The sequence below is a fragment of the Danio rerio genome, chromosome 2 (assembly GCF_052040795.2).
Source record: "Danio rerio strain M-AB ecotype USA chromosome 2, GRCz13ab, whole genome shotgun sequence".
Lineage (NCBI taxonomy): Eukaryota > Metazoa > Chordata > Actinopteri > Cypriniformes > Danionidae > Danio > Danio rerio.
Window position 1 is genome coordinate 56,026,497 of NC_141022.1, and position 21,245 is coordinate 56,047,741.

Sequence of the window (21,245 nt, forward strand, 5' to 3'; positions counted from 1 at the left end):
TCATAAACGAAAGAAATTCATTACCCCCTGTAATTCCTGTGTGAAGCTGTCCACCTGGTAAAGATGCCATTTTCCTCTCTGTGATCTCAGTGAGCCCCCTTCTGGACAAACACCGCAAATGATTTCAAACAAAGCACACAGGTCTCAAACTGGATTCCTGGAGGGCCGCAGCTCTGCACAGTTTTGCTCAAACCTTAATCAAACACAGCTAATCCAAATAATCAAGGGATTGGAGACTCTTCTGAACACCTTGATTAGTTGGAGTGTTTGATTAGGGTTGGAGCAACACTGCAGAGCTGCGGCCCTCCAGGAATCCAGTTTGACACCTATGACAAAGAAACACTTCATGCACTGCAAGAACACAAGAAACTACAAGACCATCAGCAAGTATAGGAACAAATTTATTTCAATTTAAAACAGATACTTTATAATTTTTGTTGTTTTTTTTTTCCTTTTTTTTTTAGAAGGCGGTTATGAAAATCATTTCCATGTTTGAATGAGGTTCAGGCAACAGTGGTTGAAATGAAACAAATAAAAACAACAACAAACAAACTAACAAACAAAGTTATGGCGAGAATGTTGTAAAATCAATTTCCACTAGGTTTCTCCTCATGTCGAGGATTTTGATGCTTGTCTGAGCCCAAAACTCCTACCTGGACAAAGAGCACATGCTTTAATAATTACAATTCCTTTAAAAAAATAATAAAAGAGAAGAGAAAACAGCAGTTTATCCTCGAACTTAAATACAAAGTAAATCCGTTTACTCTCATTTAGTGTTTAACTTGTTTTTCAAAGAGGGCCGTATCTAATTTCACGGTCCGCATGTGATTTGGACAACAATTGGCACTTGTTATGAGTCAGTCTCAGAGAAGGGGATTGGCACGCACGATATTATACAACATTTACATTTGGTGTAATTACAAAAAAAAAAAAAGAAAAGCCAAGAGAGAAATCCCAAATCAAAATGCACATGGTTCTGGACTCAGCGTCTTATGGTAAATGGATTACAATTAAACGACGGGATGAAAAGCTGACATTTCAATGACTCTTTCAGAGGGTCAGAACTTTATCCATTCGACCGTCCACCAAACAGATGCATCTAACCGTAGCAGTAAACAAGCCTGCATGGAAATCTCGCTCTCGGCTTCATATTTGCTTCCAACAAGCTTCATGTGTTCATCCTAACCAACGGATTCATACCAAAGAGAAAGCTCTGAAAGCAGGGTTCATGTTAAGGGTGCATTTACACTACAGCAGTCTACAGTAAACTGATGTTTTCAAGATGTTAAAGAAAGAGTTCACCAAAAAAATGACAATTAAGTCATCAATTATTCACCCTTTACTCCTTACAAACCTTCAGGAGTTCTTAACGTCTGTGGAACACAAAGAAGATACTTAGAAAACTGCTGGAAACCGGTAACCATTGATTTTCTTAGAACACTGTAACTCACAATTGATTTGCACTGGGACAACATGAAGGAAGTCAACTTATTAGCTTTTACAAAGCAAAGTAGATTAAACTTTAAAGAATTAAGTTGTCCCAAAAAACTCTCAAGAATTATGTTGTTTCCGCTTATTTTAAATGAGTTTGATCAAGCAGCAAAAGTCTTTTTTTTTTTTTTTAGCGTATTTGTTTTGGTTTTCAATGGTTACCAGATTCCAACATTCTTCAAAATATCTTCTTTTGTGTTCAACAGAAAAAAAGACTTAAAGAAACACTGGAAGGTGAGTAAATGATGACAGAATTACATTTTTTTAGGGTGAACTATCCCTTTAAATGTTAGCAAAATGATCCTTGTTCACCAGATTCACAAAAATGACTATAAATGGCACATTCTGCATGCCAAGCCAATAGATGGCGCCATTATTAAGAAATGCGCCTAAACACATTTGCAAAGCGGTTCATTTGAAAATTTTCATCCCTATGGACTTATATCTTTGAAGGGAGCACCACTTTAAAGGGATTATGGCATAGGGAGGAACCATTCGGAATGAAACGTGCTGTTTGACACCAAACAACTTAACAACATCACTACACAAGGGATCATGGGGACCCGAAATGTCCACCAGTTGTACCCTTCAACATCCTTTATTCAGAAGACCCATTAATACGGGAGAATGGCCAGACTGGTCATTCAGAGTTTTATCTCTGAATAACACTGTTGAGAACCGGGATGGTTGCGGGAGATTGGTCTGAAATACGGGAGACTCCTGGCAAAATCAGGAGTGTTAGCAGGTATGGACCCATTTAAAGTGGCTAAATGTTGAGCACTATGATTTGGAGCGACACTTCAATAAGGCCGCCATGATTGTTTAACTCTAAATCAGGGGTGCTTAAACTCAGTCCTGGAGGGCCGGTGTCCTGCAAAATTTTGTTCCAACCCTAGTTAGACACAACTGAACCATCAAATTAAGCTCTTTCTAGGTATACTAGAAACTTCAAGCAGGCGTGTCAAAGGAAGTTGGAACTAAACTATGCAGGACGTCAACCCTGCAGGACCGAGTTTGGGCATCCCTGCTCTAAAGCATAGGTCTCAATCCAAATTCCCGGAGGGCTGCAGCTCTGCACAGTTTTGCTCCAACCCTAATCAAATGCAACTAATCAAGATGTTCGAGACTCTTGAACACTCTATTATTTGGATCAGCTGTGATTAGGGTTGAAGCAAAACTGGTAACAGGAATTGAGTTTGAGACCTATGCACTGAAGTGTCCTTCAGAGGGCGATACTATATCCAGTTTGGAACGACCAGCGGTTCTCCATCCAGGTCCTTGCGCTGCTTATTTTGCATGCCTCATTTGTTTAACACAGCTGATTTAGATAAGTAGAGAGCTCCAAGAAGGATCAGTGTTGAGCTCCACATGTTCCCTACATAGTGTTCACTGCTTTCTATGCCTCCCAATGCACACAGGAAAATAGGTTGAATTTGAAACGTGCTCAATTCAAAACAAACATAACCAAAAACAGAGATTAGCGCCGCAATTTTCAATTACTACAGATGTTTGATTTGGAAGATTTCATCAATATGTCGTAATATCTCTTAAGGGAGCGACCGCTTTAAAGGGATTATGACATAGGGAGGAACCATTCTGAATGAAGCACGCTGCTTGACACCAAACAACTTCCCTAGGCAAAGGATCATAGGGGACCAAAGTGTGCACCAGTTGTACCTTTCATTCAGAAAACCCATTCGAAGTGGCTGATTTTAAGCACTTCTCTTTGGAAGGAGACTTCAATATGGCAGCAGTGATTGTTTTTACTCCAAAGTGTCCCTTCAGAGGGCGATATATCCAGTTTGGAAGGACCAGCGGTTCTCAATCCAGGTCCTTGTGGTGCTATTTTGCATGCCTCATTTGTTTAACACTCCTGATTGATAGAGGGGCATGTGTTGAGATTGACATGTTCCCTACATAGTGTTCACTGCTTTCTATGCTTTCTCATGCACAATGGAAATGCCATTCAAAACAAAACCAAAATTTTCAAGAATTTTCAATTATTACCGAAGTGTGAAAGGCTATTTAACCGTAATCATGTGATTAGCATAGAAGTCGCGTCTTGCGCATGTTACCCTTTAAATTAAACATGCTTTCAAACTGGAATCATTCACACTTCGCAGGGAACATGAAGTCAAATAGAATAAACCTTTAAAGCGGTAAGAGAAACCTACAAAATATGAGCATGAACAAGGATTGAGAAGCACCGAATGTTCATTGTTGACTACAAACCTATCGGCGTGCTTCTAAAAGTCGCAGATTGGCCTGAAATTAGTTCAATCAATGGCCAAATGATAGTTTTGGCTGATACAGTCTAGTGTAAATGCCCCCTGAAATGAAGGGAATTTGGTTGCAGCAAAAGCCACATTTCCTAAAGTAATAACATCCATTTTTATGGTGCGTATAAAGTAAGTTTTAGCACTCATTTGCCTACTGCAGTGTTTCTCAACCACGTTCCTGGAGGACCACCAACATGTTTTGAATGTCTTTTTCCTTTGTCACACTCGTTTCAGGTCTTTCAGTCTCTGCTAATGTGTTGATGATCTGTATCAGGTTTGTTTGTTTAAGGAGACATGGAAAATGTGCAGAGCTGGAACGTGGTTGAGAAACACTGCACAACTGAATGTTGTTTCCTGCATCAACAATATATTTCTAGCCTGACTTCTGTATCTAAACTGCCTTTGAAAACAGCCGTCAGTACCGATATGTCTATTCATCTGTCCGTTGATAGTTTTCAGTCACGTGACCTGCCTGGAGACCGGGCAAAAAAACAATAGGCCGTAACGGCAGCTACAATGTGATCTCCCTAAAATTGTAAAAAAAATCTGCTCAAATTTCCATACGTTTGAAGTTACGAATATTTGGATCACATATAAAATGAGATATAATCACAAACAGTAAATTGTGAGCACTTGTGATCCATATTCTGCACTTGCAGCCATTTCTCAGTCATTTCAAACTGTCATCTCTCTGTTACAGCTCCAATCTGGTGATGTTTACCTTTATCTTGTGAATATTCCTCAGAGATTTAGTCATTAGTGATGGATTTATGTGGAAAAGTGTCTGCTTTTGTGTTTGGTGTCGGTTTCTTTAGCTTGGATGAATCTTATTTGTTTACTTCTGCTTTAACTTCGCATTTCAGTTCATACTTTAATTGCACTTAACCTGCAAATTAGATTAGAAACTACATGAAAAGCGCGCTCAATTGTCTGCTTTTATGTTTGGTGTCGGTTTCTTTTGCTTAGATTAATATTTACTGCTAGTGAACGGAATCTATTTGTTCTCTTTAGCTATTCATATTTTGACTTTAGCATTTGAATGTATACTAAAATTGCACTTAGCCTGCAAATTAGAAACTATATAAAAAGTGCACTCAAGTCCCTAATGTCTTTGAAGGGAGTGACCGCTTCAAAAGGATTATGGCATAGTGAGGAACCATTCTGAATGAATCGTGCTGTTTGACACCAAACAACTTCCCTACCCAAAAGATCATGGGGGCCCGAAGCGTCCACCAGCAAAACCCTTCATTCAGAAGACCCCTACGAAGAGGCTAATTTTGAGCTACTACAGAAGTTCCATTTGGAAAATTTCATCAATATGCCCTAATATCTTTAAAGGGAGCGACCGCTTCAAAGGGATTATGACATAGGGAGGAACCATTCTGAATGAAGCATGCTGTTTGACACCAAACAACTTCCCTACGCAGAGGATCATAGGGGACCGACGTGTCCACCAGTTGTACTTTTCAATTAGAAAACCCATTCGAAGTGGCTGATTTTGCGCACTTCGGTTTGGAGCAACCCCATTATGTCGGCCATGATTGTTTTAACTCTAAAGTGTCCTTAAGAGGGCGATATATCCAGTTTGGAAAGACTAGCGATTCTCAATCCAGGTCCTTGCGCTGTTTATTTTGCATGTCTAACTTGTTTAACACACATGATTTAGATAAGAAGAGAGCTCCGAGAAGGATCTGTGTTGAGCTCAAGTGTCTGCTTGTATGTTTGACGTCGTTTTTTTTTTTTGCTTGGATTAGTGGATGAAATCTATTTGTTCAATTGAGCGATTCATAGTTTGACTTTTGCATTGGAATTTATACTTTAATTGCACTTAACCTGCAAATTACAATAGAAACTGTCTAGAATAGAGACAGCTAAAGGATTGTTATGGGTCAACCATGCTACCATTCGGCACAAATCCATACATTTCTCCTTTCTGGCTGATCTTTCTATGAAGGAATTGTGTAGAAGGACACCCTAGATGTGTCTCCTTATTGGTTAGTAATACTATATCTTATTGCATAACAGTTATCTTGCTTTTTGGCTAAAATACTTGTCGGTCAGCAGGAGATAGTGAAGTTTTGTGTGTGATGTCACGTGAAAACTATCAACTGCAGAACCAAAGCGTAAAGCTCCAGGCAAACGATTCATAATCCAAAACTGGTACTATTTTTTCCACTCAGAAGCCGGCCAACAAATCACATCTGACCTGAGGAAAGTGCTGTTTGCTGTGTTCAGTGTTTGAAGCGCAGACAATACATGCAGGTCATTGGCAAGATCCAATAAACAAACAAAGTTTGGCCTCCAAACCTCATCAACTGTGCCCTGCGGACTAAAGAAGTGTGCTTGTCGCATGTCTACCAATCCTGAAATGCCCCGAAAAACATCAGACGGTTCACAGAGGTAGAGGTTCTTGAGGGAACGTTCAATATGAGACTTCTGGAACTGGCACATTAATGGATATGTGTTGCTCAAACGGTCTAAGCATTTCAGGCATTCGCCTTGTGGCACGAAAAAACCCAAAAAGTGCATTAAGAATGATGCAAAATAAACAAATAAACCTCCCCTTCCAGAAGCAATGCATCTAATACGTTCTTATAGTGGGCAGAGCCTTGAACTCAATGTCAAAAGATTCATTCGAAGAATGAAATGCGTCAATACTATGGTATTTCGGATGGTCTAGTGCTCCATGGTTTGCTTGGTATCATTGGTTTCTTTAAATCTAACTCACTACGGATATCTAAGAAAACACTGGAGTTACAAAATGGTGAGATTTCCAAACCCCACTAAAACACTGAGTTCACACAGGTTTCGTTTTACAAAGAACACGTCAGGTTTTATATCCATCAAGAAAGAGTCTGATGACCGTGGCACGTGATGAACTCCGATGCATGGCAGCAAAAGTGATCAAATAAGAAGTAACACGTGGTGGAAATGGGTGCATTTCTGAATCTGCTCAAACCGTTCACAAAAGTGAAGTTTCTCCTCGCACGTCCGACAGTGACCAATCGTTTCAGGATTTCGCACGGCACATTTTTTTCGTAGCCCTTGATGAAAATGAATGAAACATCACCTGTATAAAATATCGACTGTAAAAGAACTGTAGAATACTTGTTTTTTTTCTTCGTCTATCTTTGCATCACGTACACAATGAAGGAAACAAGCCGTGAATTTAGAAAGAAATCGAAACGAAATCAGAATCGAAAGAAAGACAACAAAAAAAAAAAACGTCACTGCTTGCAAAGCGTCGACCAAATAGATCTTCAATCACAGATAAAAAGCTGTCTATTTTCATATGGTACAGTTCCTATGTTTGTTGTTAAGCACTTCACCTAAACATCATCTGGAAATTTAACAATCGAATAAAAGAAAAAGTGAAAAGTGTGTTCAGGGAAATATAGTACAATATATTGTGTGTTTTGAGAAAGAAAAAAAAGCTGATATTTGTATCCATAACGGAGGTTTTATACAGCAGTACAGACACTAGTCTCCTATTTCTGTCTCATAACATGGGAGTGCTTCATATAGCAGAAGAGGAAACAATAGCATTCAAATTATCAACAACTTCAGATCTGGTCCATAAATTATATAAATAAAACGTTCTTTATTTAATTAATCTTTTGCTTAAAAATCAGATTTTTTTTATTCTTATCTCATATAACATTCACACCATAGTGGAGGCGCGCTCCTTCTCTGATGCTTTTTTTCCGAAGTCTAGAATCTCTCAGACTATTGCTCATCATAACCGTGTGCATTTTAGATTAAAAATCACGTTCATCCTCCACGCGTACAGCTAAGTGTATATCATTTGACGTATTCATAGTGACCAAAAAAGAAAAGATCAAAACTTAAAACGAAGAATCACAGTATCAATAATATTGTAATTCATAAGAAAACCAACCGAACCGTACACAATTACGAAAAAGTGATTTTTTCTCTTATTTTTTTTGCCAAAGATAGTGTACCACAGACGTTTTGTACATAAGCAATAATGTGTATACGTATTTACAAATATAAATATACACAATCAATTAACTTCAGCGCATAAATGCATTCCTGTCCCCCCACCCTCGTCCTCCCACGATCCCACCAAAAGTCGTGCGAAAATATTGAAAATTGTTGACGGATAAAGTTACGCCATGACAATAATATTAATAATAACGGAAAAAAATAACTGCGTAAACAAATAATGAATTGTGTGCAACCGGGCCACTGGATGACGACGATACCCGCGAGTCTATGACCCGGATTTTGAATTAATAAAGTATCTGTTTACCAAAAAAAAAACAAAAAACAATGTTTTTAGATCGTGAAATTAAAACAAAAACAGGAGGATAAAAGATAACAACCATGGGGGAAGGAAGCAATGCAATCACTTTTAACGTTAAATGTGGAAATCTGCAGAACAATACCTTATCGTATGTGTTTCGCGCACATTTAAAAATCGGCGTCTCTTACCCATCATTAACTCGACTGCTGTTATAATTTACTTTATATTCGGTAGCAGTAGAAGTAGCTATAGTTACTTATCATTAAAAAGTTCTTTTAAAATGATCATCTCAGCAATATACACAGATTTAATTAGTTTCATCTCTCCCTCGCGTGCTTTGTATCGTTTTGCTTATATAGGCATTCTTACACTATTTTCGCTCATTATCATTTTTTTGTGTTTTCGTTTTTTTTTTTGTGACATTTTTTTGTTGGTTTTTGCATTTGCGATGCTCTCACAATGAAGTTTACATTCATCGATGCGAGTTGAAGACTAGCCTCGTCCAGAGAATCATCACATCTCTGCGAGTGAAAGGTTCTCCACACCATCACTGGAACCTGCTGGATTCTAGAATCCCACGGAATCCTCGGAATTCTAGAATTCCATTTTCGGAACCTCTGGCACCACAGCACTAGTCCATGTGTCCATGTGTCCAAGTATGTAAATATATTGTGGTGATTATTTTATTCTCGTTTTCTCGTCTTTTTGCAGGGCTGTGAAAACCATTCTATTGATCCAGACAGAATTCCTGAAGAAGAAAAAAACCGAAACGCACATGGAGCAGATGGCGTGATTGAAGAGCGAGTGATAGTGCAGGAAGGGGAAGGAACGTCACTTCCAGTTTTTAATCAGGCCAACGGATCAAAATTCTCAACGTAGCTCCGCTCATCCAACGTTTTCCTTGAAATACATAAACGTTTGAAAGGCGAGTTGGAGTCTAACAGCCTTTGTCAAATCCGACCCAATTTTTGGGCGTTCAGATTTGATAAAGGGAAAGAGAAGCCTTAGATGAGAGCTGCCGGGGATGAGCGGACAGACTTACAAATAAAAACAAAAGCAGGATGTGTCTGTTTCCGATTCCACTGGACAGAAAGAGAAGAACCCTGGAAGCTGGGAAAGAGAAATGAAAAGAGCTGTGTGTTCATGATGCATGTGTGTTGTTTGTGTGTGTTTGTGTGTGTGTGTGTGTGCACGCTCTGTGGGTGCCTGTTCAATGCTTAATCATGTGATCGGTGTGGGGACTGGTCTCACACCAGGTTGTACTCCTTCAGGTTTAGCTGCAGGATGGTGTCTTTCACCGCTGCAAACACAAAGCGGATGTTCTCTGTGTCGGTGGCGCAGGTGAAATGAGAGTAGATGATCTTGTCGCTGTCAGGGTTCAGATCCACAAACATCTTCAGGATGAACTCACGTGCAGCTTGGGCATCCCTTTGGGGCCCTGCAAAACAATGATGTAAGCATGGAGTCAGACACTTCAACTTTAAACTAATTTTGTGCAGTTTTATACAGTCGAAGGCAAAATGGATGAAAATTTAAATCTTTGCAAGGTTTTTTTCCAAATGCTGCAATATTTTGCAAGATACTAATATTCAAATACTCCAGCTGACCATCCTGCCCGCATTTTTTGGTGACCATTGCGTTCTAGGTTTTAATGGCCATGCCTCAGGTGATGATGTGCAGTCTGAACGTTCTAGTCACACCGGTGTGATTGTATGCTTCAGGGACCAGCCAAGGCTAATCACACCAGTGTGATCGTACGCATGAAAGGGTTAAATAGGGTTATTACAAGGTTTAACTAGATTAATTAGTCAAGTCATTTGGCAATAGTAGTTTGTTATTTCCTTATATAATAATATTTATAGTTAATAAATAATTATAAATAAAATTTATAGTAAATAAAATAATTCTTACAGTGTCCTAACAACACACAACGCAAAAAAGTCATTAAAAAAAAAAGACCATTGCATTTTAAGGTTCCGATGGCTACTCATCAAATTTATCACGTAACCCACCAGCCCCAATGACCTATGTATATATTGTATTTTGTTTCTTTATGCCCTTTTCTATAAATATTGACAAACGTTCTAATTATATTGTGAAATTTCTGATACTCTGATTTTCAAACACGTGGTAGAACATATACTTTGTCTTTAAATAGCTTAATAAATAATCGTATTGTGTTAAAGGAAGGGTAATGGGCATCGCTGATGTTGCTAGAAGGGATACAGCTGTTAACAATAAGTATTAATATTATTAATTAAATTAAACATTGATTTATAAGAGTATACCCCTACCTCAACCCTAAACCCAACCCTCATGGTAATCTAAAAATAGTATTTGTTGTACAGTGTCACAAAAATTACGCTAATTTTTAATTAGGAAATTTTTTGGGAATAATTAAAAAATTTGGGGCTAATAATTCTGACTTCAACTCTTCAATATTTATTTATTTTTTATTTTTTCCCAAGAGAGCCAAATATGCTGACGTTCAATAATTTCTAAAACATTAGCCCTGGAAATCTGTTAAGATTATTTTTTTCCAGGCCAGAAAAATTACTTCTATATCTGAAATAATATACAGTTACACTGTAAGCACAATAGATGAGCAGACCAGTTGATTGTAATGTTAATTCTGCAACTGCTGACTACTACTGGAGAGTTAATTTAAATATTCATAATTAAATAAGAACTTATCATTAATTATTAATATGCATATTTTTATTAGCTTAAGTCACTACAATAAGTAGTGTATTATTTCATCAAAAAAAATAAATAAATAAAAATACATGGATATCCTGCCATATAACATCAGATGGAAAAATGTGCACTATTGCTAATCAATTTAAAGGACTTGACATTTCAGTTCACAATACTTCACAGATCATTTAATAAACTGTGCTGTAAATGCAAATTTTTAGGTTCAAGTAAAAACATGTTACTTCACTGGATGTTTGGAAGTAATTAAAATCCGGATAGTATAACACGTTTATTTGATGAAGTTCAAAAACAGTGACTTTAGAGTGACTTTGTGCAGATCTTTTTTCAGCAACACAAGCATTACTAGCTAATAGACCTTGAGAGAGTAAAACAGTAAACACCAACACTCCTTTAATTAAATCAGCAGCCAATTCCACAGGTGTGGCTTCTGTTTGTATCGAAGCGATCTAGTTGATAAGCACAAGCAGAAGTACCGTCAAACTCTGGGAAGTAGTCCACCAGGTGTGAGTAGGAGATCTTCTCCTCCAGCAGATCCTTCTTGTTGAGGAAGAGGATGACTGAGGAGTTCTGGAACCATGGATATGTGATTATCGTCCTGAACAGAGCCTTGCTCTCCTCCATACGATTCTGAACACAGACACAAATAATACGTCACTACATACAGTTGAAGTCAAAATGATTAGTGTTGCTTGATGCACATTATTAAATATAAGAGTTTTAAAGAGGACCTATTATGCAAAAATCACTTTTATAAGGAGTTTAAACACACTTTTATGGCAACAGTCTGTGAATATACAGTAAGCAGCTTCTAATAGCAGAAATGGTATAATCAGACTTAATAAAACAGCCAGCAGAAACACTTTGATTGACATTCTCCTTTGTAAGTGCCATCAGAAGGGGAAAGCCCTGCCCACTTGTGATGATCTCTCCCAAATTAGCATACAAGGTTGGTCTTGTTTATAAATGTGCCACTATGCTGACACATAGACATTTGTAGCTCCGCCCTCTTCTGAAAAGAGCATTTGAATTTAAAGCGAAAGGCACCAAGACAGCACAGTTACGATTAAAGGCTAAACTGGGGCAGATATAAAACCTTATTTTTGGGGTATTTTAAACTGAAGCTTATTTTACATCTTGTACAAAGGGGTATAATAGGTTCCCTTAAATTAGGGCTGCACAATACTGGGAGGACATGCAATATTCTTGTTGAGTATTGCGATAATTCTTAGAGAAAAGTGATTGTTATTCGGTTTATTCATTTATTTTTTTAATGATTAATGTAATGACCATACTTGTATAAAGAGGTAAAAGTGGATATTTTTTAATCTTAAAAACGGCCAATAACAGTCATAATTGTTCAGTACGTAAACACAATGACCAGTTTTGCTTGAGAATGTGCTCACATGTTCACATGATATCAGTAGCGATTGGTGCTAAACTCGATACTTCTGAAAACCATACTGCGGCACATTAAAAAAAAATTGCAAGCTGCCTACTATTCTGCAAGTGTACTTTTATAATGTTTTATAAATCTATTTTATAAATGCACTTTGAAATGCAGAGTACTTTCAATAATAATTGTGTTTGAATTGTGCTCAGTGTTTTTTGATAGAGTCATTTTTTCATTGCTATTATCTAGGGATGCACCGATATGGATTTTTTTTGGCCGATATCGATAACCGATAACTCTTTAGACTTGGATGCCGATAGCCGATATACATAGGCAGATAATTCTAAATATTTCAAGATGTTATATTTTTATACAGCAAACTTCTGAATAGTCTATACTCAAAGCAAAAAAAGCTATAATTTCAAAATTGCAAGGTGATTATATAGACCTATATTCACGATTTCACGTAAATCAGCATGCCAAAAATAAATTATTTCCTCTTCTTCATAGCAAATTAACATGCGACTTGACTGTTCCATAAAAATAATAGGTTAAATAACAAAATGGAATTTAATTAACAAGAAAGTTAAATATATTTTAAACAAAATGAAAATGAAAGAGCTAAGGACTGAAACCAGTCCAAATGTTCTTGAATAAAACGTGTTACAGTGATGTACATGTGTACAATGTCATGTCCAAACACCTCAAAAAAAAGCCTTTTTTGGACAGTTCAGAGCCACCGTACAAGCAAAAAGCTAGATACAGATTGTATTACTTTTAGCAAATGCGGCATGAACCAACCTGTTCAATTACGTAATTTATCGGCTTAAAGATATCGGCCTAATTTAGACATCAGATCGATAATGATAATCATAAAAAATAGCATTTATCGGCCGATAACAATATGGTCACCGATATATTGTGCATCCCTAATATTATCTCTTGTGAATTATTTTTATAATTAGTAAATTATCTAAAATTTAAAGCCCTTTGAATTATAATTGCAATTTTGCAATGTTGTTTTTTTGATAGAGTAACTTCTGTCATTTATCAAAAAATTGTTTTGTTTAAGTTTTTAATGTTAAACTAATAAATAATAATGAAATAATGATTTATGATTTAAATAATGCTTTGTCCAGAAAATAATATATTTAAATAATAAAACGAATGCTTTCAAACAAAACTTTTTTACCTGAAAACAATATATTGAATAAACTAGTTCCCAAGAAAATAAAGGATTAAATAACATATAATAATATTTAAAATAATAATAATAATAATATAATACTAAAGGAGTCAAAAATATATAATACAATAAAATCCAAAACAAAAAACAACAAAAGCTAGTAAAACGCAAAAAGTTGAAAAAAAAATGAAAAAAAATTTTTTTTAAACATTTAGAAAAATATTATTATATACAGTGCTCATTTAAATGAATATTTTCTATAGGACGCTTCACCATATTATATTTGTACATATAAATTAGATTATTCAGAAAGAGCTAATCCAACAAAATAACTTACAATAAAGGTCCAAAATTAGTACACCCAAATTCATATCTTAGGGAAAAATATTAAATAAAAATGTAAAAAAAGAAAAAAAAAGAAGAGAAGAGAAATAAAAAAATGCATTGAATTTTGTTGAAATTTTGTAGTTTGTCATTTATTTTTGCAATGTTTGAGATGAATTTATGATGACTAAGGTGAATAAAATACTATTTTAATAAATATATCTGCTTAATAAATCTGTTTTGTCTGAATGCACCAAAATATGACCTATATTCACTGAGAAAAAAACCCATCAATAAATCATAATTAAAAATCACTGACATTAAGATAACCAAAAGACTATTATAGATTATTATAGCATGCAGTTATGAATATTTCAGACTCCAGCTCTCTCACCTCGTTGTCTGATTCCACCAGAACCTGATCGTATTCGCTCAGCGCCACCAGAAACATGATGGACGTCACATTCTCAAAACAGTGGATCCACTTCCTGCGCTCTGACCTCTGACCCCCGACATCAACCATCCTAAGAGACACAGAGAGCCAACGTTTGCATTATTGATTCTTACAGACATTACATCAATTAATAATTCAGCATTATACTGTGCACAGTATGCAAATCCTCAGCATGCCTGGAACAAAAAAAAAAGTGCTAATATGTGCCGACCACAAAATCACTGTACAGCATCCCACAATGCAATGCACTTAACATGAATTCTCAGTTCTAAGAGTGAGGGAGAATTTTGATTAAAATAATCAGGGAGCACCTAATACCAAAAGCCCCTTTCACACAGTGATACCGGTAAATATCCGAAAAAAAAAAAAAAACAATGGCGCACATCTGAGGTAAATCGTGTCCGGCCAGAGATGGCGCTGTTTCTCCAGCAGTGATTTATGCGGATTGACACAGCGCCCCCTGATGGAGTCAGAGCTCCAGTCCTGAGCCAGCAGTTCACAGAGGGGCCTTTGATAAATGAAGCCCTCTAGGATTGGCTGCCCAAAATAAAGCTCCTTCAGATAGAAAGCGTCCTCATTTCCTTCAGCCAGGGGCTCGGTGACCTACTTCCGAACATACACACATACGCTCTTTAATGTAGGACGAGGCTCCACATTCACTCCGCACTTGGCCAACTTTGGACTGAGAGGGAGAGCGGGACGTGAAGGGATGGAGAAAAGGCTGTGAGTGAGTGAGCTTGGGCATGAGGTGCGTGAGGGTTTAAGGCAGTTTGACGGAGATTAACACAGAGCTGATGGCAATCATTGATGGAGGCAATAAGGCAGAAGTAATCTCTCGTGTCCTTTGATGAAATTTCATCTCATCACGCACATAGGAATGAAAATAAATAAAGGAAACACACCAGGAGTTTCATTGGAGTCTCTTCACACACAAGAAGGTTTAAATCCCTCTTCAGTTTTTGGTTGCCCAAAACAAAGTCAAGTGGCCCAAATAGAAAAGATGTTATTTAGTAAATACAAAAAAGTAAATACATCTAGTAAATAAAAAAATAATAATAATAATAATAAATAAATAAATAAATATATATATATATATATATATATATATATATATATATATATATATATATATATATATAGATGCATTCATTGAAGCCAACCAATATTAAATAAAAAAACATTTAGAATATTATTTATTTTATTTCTTTATTATTGTACTTTTATTTACTTATTTACAAAATCGATTTAATTAATTAATTTAATTTATTTATTATTGTATTTATTTGAATATTTTTAAATTTATTTATTATTTGATTTTTATTCATTTATTTTATTTCTTTATCTTAATTCTTTATTATTGCATTTTAACTTATTTCTATATTTTATTATTTACAAAATTGATTTAATTGATTGATTTATTTAGTTTATTATTGTATTTATTTATTTTATTATTTTATTTATTTACTATAACTTTTTTATTCATTTATTTCATTTATTTATTAATTTATCTTTACTTATTTCTTTATTTTATTATTTACAAAAATTATTGATTTATTTGATTTATTTATTATTGTATTTTTATTTGTTTATTTTATTTTTTTAATTGGTTTATTTATTTTATTTATTTATTATTGCATTTATTTAATTAATTAATTAATTTTATTATATAAATTTTTATCTATTTATTTATTATTGTATTTTTATTCATTTGATTATTTTTTATTTTATTTATTTATTTTATTATTTATTGATTATTGTATTTTCAGTTATTTAAAAAAAAAAAAAAATATATATATATATATATATATATATATATTATTTTATTTAAAAAATATTTATTTACTACTATTATAATATATTTTTATTTTATTATGATTTTAGAATTTATTTATTTATTTTAGGATTTCTTTATTTCTTTATTTGTATTTCTTTATTATTGTATTTTACTTATTTTATTATTTAAAAACAGATTTATTATTTGTTTATTTATTATTGTTTTTTCACTCATTTATTTATTTGCTTTTTTACTTCCCCTGAAAAAAACCTTTTGTCTACTTTTATACAGTTAATTTATTCATTATTCATTTATTTTTTATGAAGTTCATACTAAAAGTACCACTCATTTATTTGACACCAACAGCTAATTCAAACAAATATTTATAGTGTGTCTTTGCTGCATGACAATTACATAAAACACAATTACCCAATTTGTTTAGAAAGCAAAAGCATTGAAAGAGGTTATATTTTCCCTCCTATTAAGATAGCCCGACAGGCAGGATGGATTACATTTTTGTAGCCCAACTGGAAAATTAATAGCCCTAGAATATCGGGCTAGCAGTTTTGCGAGCCCTTGATATGATAAATTTAGTGTGTAGTTTAATAGCTGTGCCTAAAAGCACAATTGCAGGAATTATGAATCTAGGTCATTAATGGTATGGAAAAATACGTTTATAATATGCAACAAACACTATTGCTGTTTTGCAAATTCAATAAGTACCATTTAAACAATGTTGAATATACAGTTGAAGTCAGAATTATTAGCCCTCCTGAATTATTAGCCCCCCTGTTTATTTTTTTCTCCAATTTCCGTTTAAAGGAGGGAAGATTTTTTCAACGTATTTCTAAACATAATAGTTTTAATAACTCATCTCTAATAACTGATTTATTTTATCTTTGCCATGATGACAGTACATAATATTTTACTAGATATTTTTTCAAGACACTTTTATACAGCTTTAATGACCTTAAAATGTTTCATAATAAATTAAAAACTGCTTTTATTCTAGCTAAAATAAAACAAATAAGTTTTAATATTTGGGAAAAATTAAAACAAGAAGAAAAAATTCAAAGGGCGGGCTAATCATTCTGACTTCATCTGTGTGTGTGTGTGTGTGTGTGTGTGTGTGTGTGTGTGTTATATATATATATATATATATATATATATACATATACATATATACACACACACACACACACACACACACACACACAAATACATACATACACACACAAATACATACATACACACACAAATACATACATACATACATACATACATACATACATACATACATACATACATACATACAATAAAAACTAAATAATAGCACTTTTTGGCTCTCTATATAAAAATATATATAATAGAATTATTAATAATTTAAAGTGTCATTTCCAGTGTCATTTTGCCTGAAATGACACTGGAAAAACTAAATCTAAAAAAAAAACCTTTGATAATTAGGTCTAAAATTAATTTTAAAAATACAAATAAGCTAATTTTAGATGAGAAAAAAGCAGATATATTTTTCTTTAAATGTGCAAATTTGGCCATTTTGTACTGAAAGTTCAATATTTAGGTAAAATAAAAAGGTGGGAAAACGTGCAATTCTAGGATTTACAGTCGGAAAAAAAACATGTAACATGTAACATGCAACTATAGCAATGTTGTCTTAATATAGTGATTAGGGCTAAAATAAAAATTAATAATGGGCAATATAACATAATATAATATAATATAATATAATATAATATAATATAATATAATATAATATAACATAATATAATATAATATAATATAATATAATATAATATAATATAATATAATATAATATAATATAATATAATATAATATAATAACTAGGTGGCTCAGTGGTTAGCACTGTCACCTCAGAGCAAGAAGGTCGCTAGTTCAAGCCCCGGGATGGCTCAGTTAGCGTTTGTGTGTGGAGTTTGCATGTTCTCCGCGTGTTGGCATGGGTTTCCTTCAGGTGCTCCGGTTTCCACCACAGTCCAAACACGTGCGCTTTAGGTGAATTGGATAACCTAAATTGGCGTATGAGTGTGTGCGTGTATGGATGTTTCCCAGTACTGGGTTGTGGCAAGATAAAACATATGGTGGAAAATATATTGAAAACATATGCTGGAATAGCTGGCGGTTCATTTCCCTGTGGCGACTTCTGAAGTAGAGAATAAGCCGAAGGAAAATGAATGAATGAATATAATAAGTATTAGGCCTAAATTATGGCAAAAGAAATCTACATTATCGTAATACTGGAAGATTGATTATAATATTTTCACATTCATATATAATTTAACATTATCTTCAAAACTCGTAGTTTTAATGAACCAGTTTTTGCCTACACTGGCCACACCCTTAAGTCATGAATATTAACTATCTCAAAGAATATTTACGCTCTGACATACATCTACATTCATTGATGTTAGCAGATGCCTTTATACCTTTTATCTGAAGAAAGCAATAACACAAGACAGAACTGATAATACAAAGTTTCAAATGAGGTCAAATAATATGATTGGTAAAAAGGCGGAAGCTGGTAAGTGCTAAGCATTATGGGATTGACTTGTGGATTCATTTAACCACAGCAACCGGATGGCAGAGGCTTCTGACTGGAGTCCTTTTAACTGCGGCCAATGAAACATAAACCTCATTAAAACTTAATGATCATCACACACCAGTCAAACGTTTTAGTTCTACAGAAATGTCAAATCTGATCACACAAAGACGCAACAGATTTTTCAAAATTAATAGTAAAGACATTTAAAACACTGCAAATGTTCTAACTTTCTATTATTTCCTTTAATCAAATGGTAACACTTTACAATAGGGTTGTATTGGTTAATGTTAGTTAATGCATTTACTAACATGAACAAGCATGTAAGTGTGCATCTTCAGTGTTTAAAAAAACGGTTCTGCTTCATATTATTTACCTGTAATAGATGCTAATTTCAGGATTTATTGATGTTTTATCTAACATGAACTAATTATGAACAATACTTTTACAGCATTTCTTAATCAGAGTTCAACATTCACTAATGCATTATTATCACAAAGCATCAGATCATCATATCTAAATGATTTCTGAAGGATCGTGTGGCACTGAATATTGGAGGAAAGATGCTAAAAATTTAAAGTAATCAAATTCAATTGCATTAAAAAATATATTATTTGAAAAGGTTGTTTTATTTAAGTGTCAATAGAATTAATTATGCAAAATAAATACATAAATAATGTTTTCTCCTTCCAAACACAACAAAAATGATCCAAACCGTTCATTAAAAACTGAAATACTGTAGAATTCTAATATTTAATAGGATTGGGCGATGTCGACCAATTAGGCATCGTACAACGTCTAATGTGAAACATTGCGATGGATGATAGCATCGTCGTTGTAGGCGGCGGTGAATAAACTATTTATGAATCATGATGAATTAATTATTTGTGGCTTACCGTTTTTAGTTTTACCCATAACCAGGGCCAGACGAAATCTGCAGACATTTTTTGCTATTTCTGCGCAATATTTAGGTAAAAATCTTGCGGATTTATGTCGAATGATTTTGGCAGTATCATAACTAAAACCTCAATATATGAAATAAAAAGTAACGCCTTTTTAACTTGTATTTAATGTTTACAATGCAAATCCAATTAGATCCACTTTATTTGGTAAACAAAGCAAGTCTCTCATATAATAGATCTACTAAAAGACAGAAAATATTACTTTACAAACTGCATTGTACATAAATCATATCAACACTTTCATATTAGCCAATAATATTACTGAAATTAATTTAAAAGCTGAATAAATACGAATTTACACACATTTACACAAGTAAATAAACTAAATCAATGACGGGCTAAAAATCTGCAGAGTTCCACGCCTGCAGATTCCGTGTGGGCCTAGCCATAACCAGATCATAAATAAAAAAGTATAAGTTACACACAAATGACCACCTGTCGATCACTTTTTCCGCAGGACTCTGGCATGAATAAGCAATGTGTCGTTACAATGGCGTCGATAAACCTGGCTGTTAAAAAAGTGCACAACCAACAGCATCTGAGGTTTTCACTAAAATGACTAAGTACAAGTGTGAAAGCGAGAGATTGATGCAGTTTACTGACGCTGTGACATGTTACCTGATAAGGTAAGAGATGACAGCTGTCTGTGCAATCTGGGGCTGCTTATTGATCATAAATGTATTGTTTTCACTTCTGCGCCATGGAAACACCGCGATACATTTGGCAACTGTTGAATATAGTTCAGTAAAAAGAATGCTGTGTATTTAAGCGTAAATAACTTTTTTACAGTAGAATAAAAACCAAATTGAAGCATACAGGTATGTGCATAAAATAAAGATTCTACACTTTCAAACTAAACCACTTACGGGGGTCTGGTGCAATGCTAGCCCTTTAAATCCTAAAGCGAAAATCGTTGACGTCACGTACCCGAGTCTGCAAAGTTTAACTGGTTAAGTCATTACAAACCATTGAGTTTCTTCTGTCGAACACAAAAGAAGATTATTTGAAGAAAGCTGGAAACATGTAACCATTGACCTCCACAGTAGGAAAAAACAAACAGTATGGAAGTCAACGGTTACAGGTTTCTAGCTATCTTCAAAATATCTTCTTTTGTGTTCAACAGAACAAAGGAACACATCATTTGAAACAATTAGAGAGTAAGGGTGCTTTTACACCTAGATGTTTGTTTCGGAACCTGGTGCGTTTCTCCAGTTTTCACAGATAATATCTTATTGCTCATCATCATGAATTAAAATAAGGATGCATGACAGCTGAGCGGGTCTCTGCAAAATAAACTGTGAAACTCTGACCAATATGAGGAGAGTTTACTCACACGTGACTTGTTTTAGCTCTTTTGGTCCGTTTAGAAACCTTGCAGTGTGCAAGCCAACCACACCAAGAGCAAAGAGCAACATTGTAACAATTTTAATCCCTATTTCAGCACAAGAGAATCGATCCACAGGTGTGAATGCACCCTAAATGACAGTAAATTGATGTAATGTCCCTTTAAATGAGTGCTTAAACCCAAAAACTGAACCAAAGACAGTACTTTTCATTAAAACCACAGTAAAACTAGACTGTAATCTTTACGTAAAGGGATAGTACACCTTTAAAATCTTAATTTACTTACTATTTACTCTCTCTCCAAAAACTGCAACAAAGACATCTATGACTGATGTGTGACTAGATCTTTATAGGTCGCACACTAGAAAGTCATCTGTGGCTCTTGAAAATATTAATAACTCTCCAGTTCTCAATGTTAACCTACATTCAGTGAGAAGGGAAGAAAAAAAATGAGTTCCTAAATATCGAACGAAGGCAGATG

General features: G+C 34.5%; 1 protein-coding gene across 5 annotated transcripts in view; it reads right to left on the reverse strand.

Annotated features, from left to right (window-relative positions):
• Positions 1–380: 380 nt before the first annotated feature.
• The window catches only part of gna11b (guanine nucleotide binding protein (G protein), alpha 11b (Gq class)), an 89,873-nt gene continuing 69,008 nt past the window's right edge, over positions 381–21,245 (reverse strand). The window contains exons 5-8 of one of the 5 annotated variants that reach the window (XM_087239311.1): positions 14,050–14,179; positions 11,229–11,382; positions 7,330–9,475; positions 381–3,948 (exon numbers count right to left, since the gene is read on the reverse strand). In XM_087239311.1, the coding sequence (XP_087095437.1) occupies positions 9,285–9,475; positions 11,229–11,382; positions 14,050–14,179 (475 nt within the window). In that variant the 3' untranslated portion in view covers positions 381–3,948; positions 7,330–9,284. 5 annotated transcript variants of the gene reach the window in all.